The 12420-nt window shown below is 43.8% G+C and overlaps 1 protein-coding gene across 2 annotated transcripts in view; it reads right to left on the bottom strand.

The window, feature by feature from the left end:
- The window catches only part of Wdr41 (WD repeat domain 41), a 45976-nt gene extending 35633 nt beyond the window's left edge, over positions 1-10343 (bottom strand). The window contains exons 1-2 of one of the 2 annotated variants that reach the window (XM_021180293.1): positions 10280-10343; positions 6565-6680 (exon numbers count right to left, since the gene is read on the bottom strand). In XM_021180293.1, the coding sequence (XP_021035952.1) occupies positions 6565-6680; positions 10280-10297 (134 nt within the window). In that variant the 5' untranslated portion in view covers positions 10298-10343. Of the gene's footprint in view, positions 1-6564; positions 6681-8554; positions 8776-10279 lie in introns of those variants that run through there. The other variant, XM_021180292.2, reaches the window with a different exon arrangement.
- Positions 10344-12420: the final 2077 nt, after the last annotated feature.

Genomic DNA, 12420 nt, shown 5'->3' with positions numbered 1-12420 from the left:
GTCTTCCATCACGCAGTGTTCTTAAGAGTCTGCATTTTGCTGGCTACCTTCCTGTTATCATTTAACATGAACCTCTATCTCATATGTTCAGTAGACCGACAGACATCTCTAAATCTAAAGATGTCACAAGATTCCAGTTGGACTTTTTACTAAGATTCCCCTCAGAGACAATCTGTATACTCCATCATGAAATATGACTGAAAACTATATATGTTTTCAAAACCAAGGAAGTCCTTTTGTACACGATGTGACAACCATCAATAATCATTAGATAAAGTATTTCTTTTGAGGGGGCTCATAGTATATAATCCCCAAGTATACATAACATAACTATTTGTAGCAGAAGGTAATTGAAAGAAAAAAAAAAAAAAAGGCAAGAAAGATACAAGCGTCTACCCATGCCCATCCCTCTAGAGCCAGCACAGGCCATCCCTGAGGAGGGTTAAAACTTACCACTGGGGACGAGCTGGCATTGGAAACCCCATGCATGCAGAGTCCACTTACTACCTCTACCCAGCCATTACTTCCCCCACGGCGTCTTGTTGCAGGAAATAATAAAAAATGCAATTCATGCTATACTGGCAGGCCCCGTTGGGCTGGCCAGCCAGGCACTGGTGGGCATGGCCAGCCTCTTCTCATCTCATGGAGACTCTGACTCAGAGCTCCAAAATCTCTCCACCCTGCTCGCTAAGTTCCCACAGGCGGGTCGCTACCACGCCAACCCCATGCTTCAAAATCCCCACAGCCTTTTGGGGTGCACTTCTTGCAAACCCATGCTTTGCCGCCATACCATTCTCTCTAGAACCCAGCCGAGCTGCTGTGTGAAGGGAAGCACCACACACACTTAGTTCAGAATCAAGGGTAACTCAATCGCTGGGTGCAACAACTAACATGCACATTATAAGCCACACTAAGTTAAATCCTCCAAAAGGATCCAATAGGATCTGCCACTTGAACCAGGGTCTCCACTATCTACATCTTCGCCTCTTGTCCTGTCCCAAAGCCCGTATCTCTCTCCGGCCCCTTCTCTTCCTCTCTCTGACCTCCTCGCCCAGTGATTGATTTCTTTATTCATGAGAATATGAAGTCACATGAAGTCCTCAGCATGTGATTCACTACTGGTCCCAGGCAGCCCCTAAAACAAACAAATAACACCAGGGCCATCCACAACACTTCCCCCTTTCTGTCCAATTGAAAGACTCTTTTATCTCAGATATTAGTTGAGCACAATTATTACCAATTTGAAATTGATAAAGTATAAGACAGACCTAACACCCAGTCCATCATTTTTGTCAATAAACCAGAACGCTGTCATCTATCCTAACTTAAAAGACTTATAAATCCATATGTTATGAGCTGATTTAGCTTACATACTACCTGAAAACTATCTTCTCAACTATGTTCTCACAACGCTAAATAGCCTGGGTTGGCTATGAGACTGTAAGTCGTCTTTCAACCCCGTAGGAAATCCAAGAATGACCAACATTATCTACACAAGAAACCCCAAGCCCATTGCTCTGCTTTGCAGCGCTACACACCGATGTTCTCTCCTTACGATGCTCGATAAGCCCAAGCTTTCAGCACTGTTCAGTTACTTCATGAAGAACTTGATGTTCTCTCACTAAGATGCTGCATTAGGGGTGCTGGGGAAATGGCTGAGCAGTTAAAAACACTGACTGCTCTTACAGAGGACCAAGGTTCGATGCCCAGCACTTACCCACACAGTGGTTCACAACTGTCATAATTCAATTCCAGGGGATCTGATGGCCTCTTCTGGCCTCTGTGGTGTCCAGCATGCAAGTAGTGCATAGACATACATGCCAGCCATATATAGAAAATAAAAATGAACCTGAGGTTCTCTCACGCCCACCACACCACACACGATGCTCTAGTAGCATGTGTTTCAAGAGTTTCAATCCATGTCCTATGTTTATTCTCCTCTGAGAGCACAACGCACACGATACAGGTCTGTTTCTCTTGTTTATCAGCTTAACCTGTGACAGGTACAGAAAAAGCTGTCTTCCCATCCCCTACACATCAGAGGTTAGAAAATCGTGATATCCCAAGTGTCCTATTCCTCCTAGCTTGAACTCTTATCACAAAGGGTTTCCCCTCAGATTATTAGGTACTGAGCCCTAAGACAGTTTAAATAAGAAAAGTAATATAGGTCTTGATTTTGATCCTTTATAAATTTTCGAAACTATGTTACTTGGTTCCTTAGCATTGTGCAAAGGGAAGCAGTGAGTTCCTTTTAAGGTCATTATGAACACGTGGATTTAGACGTGTGTGCGATGCTGCAGCTCACAGCAGCTACTTCCTTCTCCACACTCACACTGTTAGTTGGGCTTGTGAACTCTAGTTTAAAGATATGGAGGCAATCATTTTCAAATAAGTAAGAGGTTTTTAGCTGAGGAGGAGTGATTTTTACCTAGAAATTATACAACTTTATTGTTAAAATGTAGAATTTAAAACTGAAATGTGATTATAACAATTCTGTATTTATCCCCGGGATTAATGATGCTACTGCACCAAGCAGCTATGGCTATCCTGGTCCTGTCCCTTCTGAAAACTTACATTTAGCTAATTGAGCAAGTAGCCACACTTCTCAAGTACAGTCAGAAGACAAACTACAGCAAGGAAAGGAAAGGGAGGGGTGGGAAGACACACACCAGTGACATCGCCATGCCTTGAGTCACTTAGCTCAAAGAACGTCCCAGAACAACAAAAGCAAATTTACAAGTCACTTGGGAATCTTGGGCTAGAACAAGGTTGGTTTTGTTTTATTGGCATTAGACTGATTTTAGCAAAATCTATTACAGTAAGTCAGAATGCCAGACTGGAAGATATAAGCTTTAAAACCTCACTACAAAGTCTGTTAATAATTCTTTGGCTACTGAAACTTGTGTTGAAAGGGGTTCTGCTTACAGCTTTTTCCAGGTATAGCTTCTTGAAAACCTGCAAAGGCCACGTGAACGTGCATATGCAATTTACGAATCAAGCTGCGTAACATACACTATTAGAGGTAGATCAGGTCCAAAAAATAACCTCCCAGACTTCAAGAGGGGACAGGCTGCCCAGCTCTGAGGAACGTGTTGTCTAACTCTTTCCAGCTGTGGACTTCAGGCCCATTTTAAACTCAAATTCAAACTAGTTCTAAGTTTCCGGGTACCAAGCAAGATGTTAGATAGAATTAGGGGCCTGCTCTGCATGGATGGCTCTCAGCAAAAGACCATCAAGGGACAGGATACAAATCCTGGCTGCTTCCGTCTGGAGAATGTTTCCAACAGGCAATCCTTATTCCAGAACTGCCTGTGGTGCTGGCAGAAAGAAAACAGGTCTCACCAGCATCCAGCTCACCTGTTCTATCTTGCTTTGTCCTTTATTCTCACTAATGATGTGCACACTTAACACTATTGTAGTGTTTCTACGGGAACCCTAGAATGAAGACAGTTTGCCTCTTTAATTTTACTGTGTTATCTATGTTTTTCAGGACAAATTTAAAATTATTTTTCTGAGACAGGGTGTTATCCCAGAGACTAGAGCTCAGTACATAGTCCGGGCTGGCTTCAAACTTGTGATGCAGCTGCCTCGACCTCTCTACTGCTAGAATTATAGGCACATACCACTTTCCTTGGCTCTCTGAAGCCATTTTGGGGGTTGATCCTTATACTCTGAACATAGTAAATGAGAAGGCATATTCTTAGTTTAAAAATTCCTTCTTAAAGGCAGAGCATGCCTTTCATTCTCAGGAACTGTCAAACAATAGTGTCTTTAAAAATCAGTTTCCCCAGCCCCCTGGAAGCAGCTTTCTCTGCGGTCTGGTGCTTCATGGGTCATCGGATCCTTTTCCAGTCATGATCACCATCCTATATAACCTTGTCTGTTTCCTGGAGGAGCAAGGGCTGGTCAATGATCAGCAGAGCCGGCTAGTCTGCGATGGTGCTATGGACGTGGTTTAGTTTAATGTGTCAAGGCTGGAGCAGTGAATGAGACTGGAGCCCAGCCCATGTTCTGGAAGACTCTTGCTGAGGCTTAGCCTTCTTCACTGATCTCCCAATCGATCTGACCCTACCTTCATGTTCAAAAAGGACCAAGGAGGAGGAGAAAAGGCAGTCGTCTGTTAGGTTATATACAGGATTTATTTGGTATCTTCAAAAACCAATCGAGAAAATTTTCCACTCACTGATTTTAGTTGAGCCACCAAGAAAACAAGAAAATCCTTCTGCAAAATTTTCAATCAGATGATATTATCTAAAGACGTGAAGCGTGAAACCTAGATTACAATAGCTGACCAACCAGAATGCAATGCCTACAAAAACTACAAATAAATAAATAAAAAGTATAACATACAAAGTTTGCTTTAAAATGGGGTAGGTATTTTCTGGAATTTAAGAATGCATTAATAGTGTGCTAAGATAACAAGGATAATTCTATTAAAAATGAAAACATCCCATCAGTGTGGGCAAACATTATGTATTGCCTTCTGAAAACGCCTTCTGAGGAATGGGCACATAGCCCAACAGGCACGATGTTTGTCTGGAATGCTCAAACCCTGGGTTCACTCCCAGTTCCAGGGAGAGAGGGCATCAACTTTAACAGCAAATCTCTGAGATCTGATTGTCTTCCAAATATTATAACTAACAGGTCTTCCATATATCTGTTAAATCTTTATTTTGGGGAATGACTTTGTTACAGAATTAAATTCAGTTAAAGAACATAGAAATTCAATATTCTGCAGGTCTGTGCCTGAGCTTTCTTTTTAACTACACGGACATCTTGATACAATGATGACTTGACTAGAAAGAATTCAAAGTCATTTGTGAGGTTCTATCACTACTATATGCTAATGAGAAATGTCAGGCTTCTTGTCAACCATAGGCACTGAAATTCACTGTGGCACACAGCAAGTACAGCCATAAATCACCCGTCCTCCTACAGTCACCACTTATAGTTGTGCACACATGGACAGGGGCCCCGTGGGTCTCTGTCACCTCTTACTCCATTTGATCAGTGGGACAGCAGCAAACATGACACAAGCAGAGACATCCAAGTGTCATGCTCTGGGATTTGTCCCATGGTATCACAACTTCACATCATGGTGAGAGCACTGTGGGGGTGGGAGGAAAGGGGCCACCTCACCTCACCCAGGCTGCCACCCTGCCCCCAATCTCCCCTCACCCAGACCACCATGCTGTCCTCAATCTCCCCTTACCCAGACCACCACCCTGCCCCCAATCTCACCTCACCCAGCAACATACTAGGATTAAATATGACACATGAAACCTTCAGTTACCTAGAATACCTACCTTTGCAGAAATGCTACGTCCCACTGAAACGGTCATTTAAAAAGATAAATATTAAACTTTTAAGGATTTAGTGAGAACAAATGTTAACCAAAGGCCTGAAGCTTATAAGGGTTACACGTGCATCCTGTGACTTGGTTGTCTTCCAGCACAATGAGAAAACAGTGTAATCTGGCTAGTAACAAGTGGAGACACGGTGTGTAAGTATTTTATTGGTCTTGGTCCTAAGTTCCTAGAAGAAAGGGTACCTCTGAAGCCCTGACATTTCCTTAGTAACAGCAGTGTTTGAAGTGAGGGGGATGCTGTGAAGAACTCTGTTTATCTTGGAAATATGTCCTAGCTTCACGTGGGTCAGAAATAAACTATACATAATAAACAAGAACACCCCAGCCAACAGATGTCAAGAGCAGGAAACTTAAAGGTCATCACAGCTGTAGTCACTCATGAGCTCGAAAGAAAAAATGCAGCACAGTCAAGCGAGGAACTGGCAGGGACTGCAGAGCCAACTCGGGGCTACGGGGCTACGTAACAACCACCTGCCAACACAGGCCCCGTGTTAAGTCACTGCTAAGTACTGCGAGTAATGCATAATAAAATAGTAAGAACAGAGCCCCCCACTCAGGGCCTTTGAGGTCAGATTAGGAAGTCACACCATCAGTGCTGTGACAGCAGCTAATCCGTCTAGGGATAAGCTAACTGCTAGGCCCCCAGGCCTCAGCACCTTTGTCTCTGCTCACACGCATGCTAGCCAGGTACCAGAGAATAACATGTAAGCTTTAAAGAGGCACATCAATGACAGAAATTCAGATTAAAGCCTTACTTTACTTTCTACATAAAACAGCATATTCTAGCGGGTATCTGATATTAAATTAAACACCATACATATTTGATTCTCGGATTTGACAGCTACAACTCAATCTTAAAGTCATTTGCTTCTTCTAAGGTAGTGAGAATATTTCTAAAACCTCATGACAATTTTTTCCAAAACATCAAAAAAAAAAAAAAAAAAGCAAACAAATGTAATTGTCAAGACAACCAGACTCTGACAAGGTGACATGGATTTCAAAGGATTTAAACATGTTACCATCAGGGTTCAAAGTCCACTCCAACTTAATATTAAATGCTACAACTTTCAATTGGTTATGTTTCAGGATTCTGAAAGTTTTTACAAAAGATAATTTAAGTTTGAAGTTGTTTTAAACATAAAATGCTCTAAATCGCCTTTGTCAGCATTGACCACTCGACAGAGTAAGCCCCTTACCTGAAGTCATCGAGCCTCACCAGGAAGCGGACAATGTCACGATGAGCCTCCAGTACCAGCAGTTCAGTATAGGGGTTCTGACCTTGGCCCTCTCCTAGTGTCTGCAAAGCAGCTTTCTTGTAATGAAAAAAAAAAACCCACAAAACATAAGCATGAAATGATTTTAACTGCACAGTATCCATGCAAGAACAAAAGATTTTAGAAGCCACAAGATACTATGTTCTACTGCTAATACATACCAGTTCTACATGGAAGTATTTCTCTTATCAAAACCTTTAGTGTTTTCAAACCACAATAAACTTGTAAAGAGTAAACTTTATTTTGTTGAGTCTCAATAAACCCGACTTTAAAACTACTGGGCCAATCAACTCAACTGTTTTAGGAGTGTTTCTCAATCAAAGCTTGTTAGGACCAAGGAGCTAGCTCAGCAGGTAAAGGCACTTGTGACCTGAGTTCCGTCCCGGGGGCCCTCATGATGGAAGGAAAGGAACTGACCCTACAAGCTATCATGTACATTCTCTCTCACACACATTCACATACTCTCTCACACATACAGGCATACTTACACACATGCAAACACAATGCTTTCAGACAGACATATGCAAACACACAGATGCATACACTCAAACATGCAACATGTGCACTCCCACACATAAACACACACACACACACATGCTTTGTTAGAAACAAAGCTGCAGACTAAATGAATCAAATACAGACAAGCGCAGGCCACTGCAAGCACTCAGATGTCTGCTTTAACGATTAAATGTAGTAGTGAAAGCAGACTCATGTGTCCGCTGGGTGACAAGACTGGGGGTCAGGTCCTGCATGCAGAGTCCTCCAGAAGGCAGCACAGCAGCCTGCGCTAACGACACACACCGAGTAACTTAACTCTACAGGGGAAGTCTCAATTGGCCCCCTTTCTGGAGGCAAACTCAGTACAATTTCACCATAAGAAGCTTTGTTCTTAACCAAGGCTTCTTAAGTCTGACAAGCGAGTTTGGACTACGTTAAGTTTCTGTTCCTGAGACCTCTCCTGGGTGTTAGGATGGTCAGCAGCAACCTTCTTCTCCACACAGTGCCCCCTCACACCTACCCATGGCCAACAGTAGACACTGTACTATCCTCTGGGGACAAGATTACCCCAGGACTGAGACTCACTTAGACTGGAAGGCTGACTGTAATTCATAAGTAATGTTCTCTCATTCATTAGGGAAAATCACCAGTTCTTATAGTGTACATACTCAAGACAGTTACACAATTGAAGTACTTTTGTGTGGAAAAGAAAACATAAGATCCAGCATGCTATCCCATGGTGATGGTTTTGTATTTATCTGGTCTCCTTTCTAGCTGGCACTCAATTATGGAGACTGCTTCCCACAAGTGAGAGTTTATCAGGTATGACAGAACTGAATAAAATTGTGTATTAACTAAATAAGCAAATAGTCAAATATATGTTACGTGTCCATTCAATAATCCACAATTCTTCCATAACCCTAAGGAGTTCAAATTATATGAAATAAGTGATTAAAAAAAAATCACGTGTCAATGTCAAAGCTATGAGGAACTTAAAACTGCCAAGTTTGCAATAATCCAAACTGTAAAATGCTTCCTATGAGGAAGGAAGTGTAACACAAATTGTTGTGTGGCACATGAAATAAATTTCAGATTTCAACATTTTTAAGGTGACAAAATTATTTTTTCAATGTGACGATGAGACCATACACGTACTAAATAAACAGAAATCATTTTCTCACTTAGCTTCTCGGAAAGCAACTAGTTAAATCTACGTTCCTTAAGCAAATGCGAGTCCTGGCTGAGAAGACTTATCGGTTCAAATAAATCAAGAGTGGCAGTCACTCCTGCTGCTTTGTAGTTAAGTCCCAGTTTCTTAGCAGAGGCAAGGTGGCCCTGAGCAGCCGCTTCCGGCGCTCGCCGCAGGCCCCGCCCCCGGCCCGCCCAGGCCCCGCCCCCGACCCGCGCGCAGTACCTCGGCTAGGCCCTGCGGCTCGCGGCCTCCTCCGATCAGCCAGCGCAGCATCGGGCCGGGGCGTCCGCGGCCCACGGAGCGAGGGCCGCCGCGGCGCAGATGCTGAGGCTGCGGCCGAGTGAGCCTGGGGCGAGGCAGCGGGAAAACAGAAGTCTCGGTCGGGAGCCCGCACTGAAGGCCGCGGCGGCGGAGGCGGAGGTTCCGCGTCCCCAGCGAGCACGCGCGTGGGCGCCGCGCGGTTGGCGCAAGAGCTCAGGTCGCTCGGGCGCCCCCTGGTGGTCGTGCGCTGCGGCCATGTCGCCGCAGGACCAGCGCCTGTCTAAATCCTGTGTTAAACACACTAGCGAGTCTCCTGGTTTCCCAAGAGCCAGATGGAGAGGGTGTGCCTGCAGTAGACTTGTGCTCCTGGACGAATCTAGTGGCGCTCTTGTACACCAATCAGCCAACATTGTGTGCCACAGCATAAGGACTGTACCAAACCTGAACGCCTCCCTTTTTACAGACCAAGAAACTGAAGCGCTTAAAGATTAAGTAATGTGTCTAAAGATAAAAGCCAGCAGGTGGCCATGATGGAATTAAGACCTGCTCGGTAAACTTCAAAACCGGTTCTTACGCATTGCCTAGACTGTCTTCCAAAGCAGGAAGTATAAAGCAAAGGAATCCATTCCCTGGCTGTGTTGCAGTGCTGCTGAACCACGGAGCGACATTTCTAGCTCCAAACATTCTATGTCAGCCTCTGAATTTTCTTAATAGTTAGACGACTGGTTATACAACCTGGCTTCGTATCAAAAATTACCTGGACACTTTTGAAAATGTAGACTAGGAAAAGCAATCTCTAGTTGGCACACAGAAATCAAAGTTTGGGGTACGTTCATTGGAGTAGCAAGGCCTGAGAATTACTGTTCTAATATTGTAAATTACAAATGTATTTGTAAAAGTTCTCACGAGTACTTGTATATATATTTATTAGGCTCAAAGGAGGCTACTTGCAGGGATGTCCCATCCAGTGAATCAATATATACGATATGGACATACCAAGTAAGATGCAATAAAGAATCACAAGAAGTACTGCCTTCTAGGGACAAAGCAGAAAGGCTTGGGCAAAAATGAGACTGGGCTACGTGTTCCACTCAGAGATACTTGATGTGTGTGTGTTCAAGTTGTCAGGACTCTGGGAGCTGATGTGACCATTCCTATTCATTCTGAGTACACTGTGCAAGAGAACTCTGTTGCTTTCTGCATCTCTGTGACCCAAAGAAACAATCTAATGGGAGGGAAAGGCTGTTGAGCTCATGGTTTCAAAGGTGTCAGTCCATCACGGTGGGGAGGGGGGGGCACAGTAGAGCACAGCAGCTTCAGCAAAGCAGGCCAGGAAGCAACACTCAGCTGCCTCTCTCCTGTTCCCCATCATCCAACACAGGTCCCAGCCCACGGATGGTGATACACCCAGAGGGAAGGCAGATTTCCCTCCGCAGTTAATTCTCTCTAGAAACATTCTCAAAGATATGCCTAGAAGTATACCTGTCTCTCTTATGTCATTGTAAATCCAGTCAAGATGACAATTAGGATTGGCCATCATATACTATGCGCATCAAGGGAAGGTTGTATACCCAACAACCCAGTGCAATGAAAAGGACAGAAGAGAGCATAGCCCCCGGGGGAAAAAGAAGTCTTGCATTCAGTAAAAGGAAGCCCCAAACATCAGCGTTTCAGTTCTAGGAGTACCTTCAAACGAGGCAGCATGGTTGTCTAGACAGCTGAAGAAGTATCCTGATGTTGCAGTTTCTCCAAGGGCCTGTCCACTTCCATATTAATCAAATCTCAGGACATTCTGCCTGCCCTCGAGAACATTGTAGAGGATGAATGCTCCCTCCTTCATGAGGAAGGAACTCTATAAAAGATTTGCTCCGTGATGTCTGGGAAGTCAGAGGAGTAGGACTCACCAGGAACTCACCCCTCTACCTAGGGAACAATTATGACAGCGGAGACATTCGGAAGGCGCTATTAGGAATTCCACAGTCTGTTTAAAGCTCTTGTCTTCCAGGAGAAAAGTGGCCCCAGCAGAGGCCAGCCACTGAGGCTTCCGTGGAAGCAGCAGCAGTATCTTTCTCTATTTCCCATTCTTCCCACTGAAGAGGCAGATATTTAGGGACTAGGATATATCAAGGCAGCCATACACATGAGGGAATTTAGGGAAAATTTACCACATATCCCCAAGGAAAGTACAGACTCAGAAAAGACCCAAGAAAGCCTTAAGCTTTTCCCTCAGGTTAGTCCCAGGAATAGAGACAAACTTCAGCAGTGATTTCCAAATGAGTTAACATAATATTCAGATGCCCAGTTTCAACCAAAACTAAAACTCAGAAGCATATAAAGAAACAGGAAGGTACGGACTGTTACAGGAACAAATCTGGCTGAGTAGACAGCTCTGCCAGGAAAGGGTTTGCTCTGCAAGCATAAGGACTTGAGACTTTGGTGTGATCCCCAGAACCCATGTTGGGGGTCAGGGGAAGCCAAGTGCAGTGGCATGTATTGGGATCCCTGTATCTGGGGAGCCAAAGGCAGGCCAATGCCGGGGACTCCCTGACTCTGCCTATGTTGCAAGTTCCAAGTATGTAAGAGACCATGGCAAAAGCAAGCAAGCAAGCAAACAAGACAACCAAAAAAAAAAAAAAAAAAAAAAAAAAATTAAACCCGAGGAACCCAAAAAATAAAAAAAAAAAAAAAAAAAAAAAAAAAAAAAAAAAAAAAAAAAAAAAAAAAAGGTCAAGGTAGAACAATACCTGAGGTTGTATTTATACACGCATGTGCACACATGTACACATCAGAAACACATACACCAGTGACACGTGATAGAATGAGAGAACACTAGAATGCTCCTGTGGGGCAGACAGGTGCTTCCTGTGGCACTTAGGAACACAGCTGAAAATGTTAAGAAGAAATCAAAGGAAATTCTGGAGCAGAAAAATAAATGGAAAGAAATCACTGCAAGAATTCAAGAGTGGAGTTGAGCAGACTGAGCATAAACTAGTAGGAGCTAGGATTGATTAAACTGATTTGATGTAAAGAATGAAGAAAAGGAAAGAGAGTTCATAGAACGTAAGGGACCGGGAGATCAACAAGCAAACCAGCATAAGAATGCTAGAATCACCAAAGGAAAGGAGAAAGGGGAGCAGGCAGGATATCTGAGCAATAGCGGCTTCACAGAAACAGCAATTTTGATGTTACTCAGATGTGTATAGGGCCACATTGTTGGTCTCACACTGATAAAATTAACTTGAAGCAGCGAGGGTGCATTTGGCTCTTGGTGTCAGAGTGTTCCCTGCCTGGCTGCATGCACACATCACTTTGGGCCTGAGGTGAGGCTGAGTCTCACGGCAGAGACCTGGTTAAGGAGCAACTCCTCATGACTGCTGGAAAGAGGAGGAGGAAGGAAGGGGGCAGGGATGAGATCTGTCTTGTCAGGGCATGTCTCAGTTCCTCCAAGTAGGCACCACCCTCCTAAAGAGTTTGTTGCTGTCCTTCATTGCCCTATCTTGAGAGGCTAGACATTGGTTAACTTAACCACGGAGCTAAACCTTTTCCTTTGTCAATTTATGCAGCCAACCAGCACCATTTAAGAATTCTGCAAATTCTCCCAAGTTTATACGCAGGGGTCACTAAATTCCTTCTTCTCACAATAGGTAGATCAGGGTCATCAAATGCACTTGCTTGGGTAGTTTGACAAAATTTCACACCATGGGTCACCCAAGCTTCTAGAAGAGGCTTCAGTAACTGTAGGTGCTGGCAAGTTGCTCTAGAACCACTTCTGGTACCAAAATCTGTATTAGTCAGGGTCTGCTAGAGAAACAGAACTGATAGAAATA

Source organism: Mus caroli, chromosome 13 (genome assembly GCF_900094665.2).
Source record: "Mus caroli chromosome 13, CAROLI_EIJ_v1.1, whole genome shotgun sequence".
Classification (NCBI taxonomy): Eukaryota; Metazoa; Chordata; class Mammalia; order Rodentia; family Muridae; genus Mus; species Mus caroli.
The sequence above is the reverse complement of the archived record's forward strand: the minus strand, read 5'-3'. Positions and strand labels throughout refer to the sequence as shown.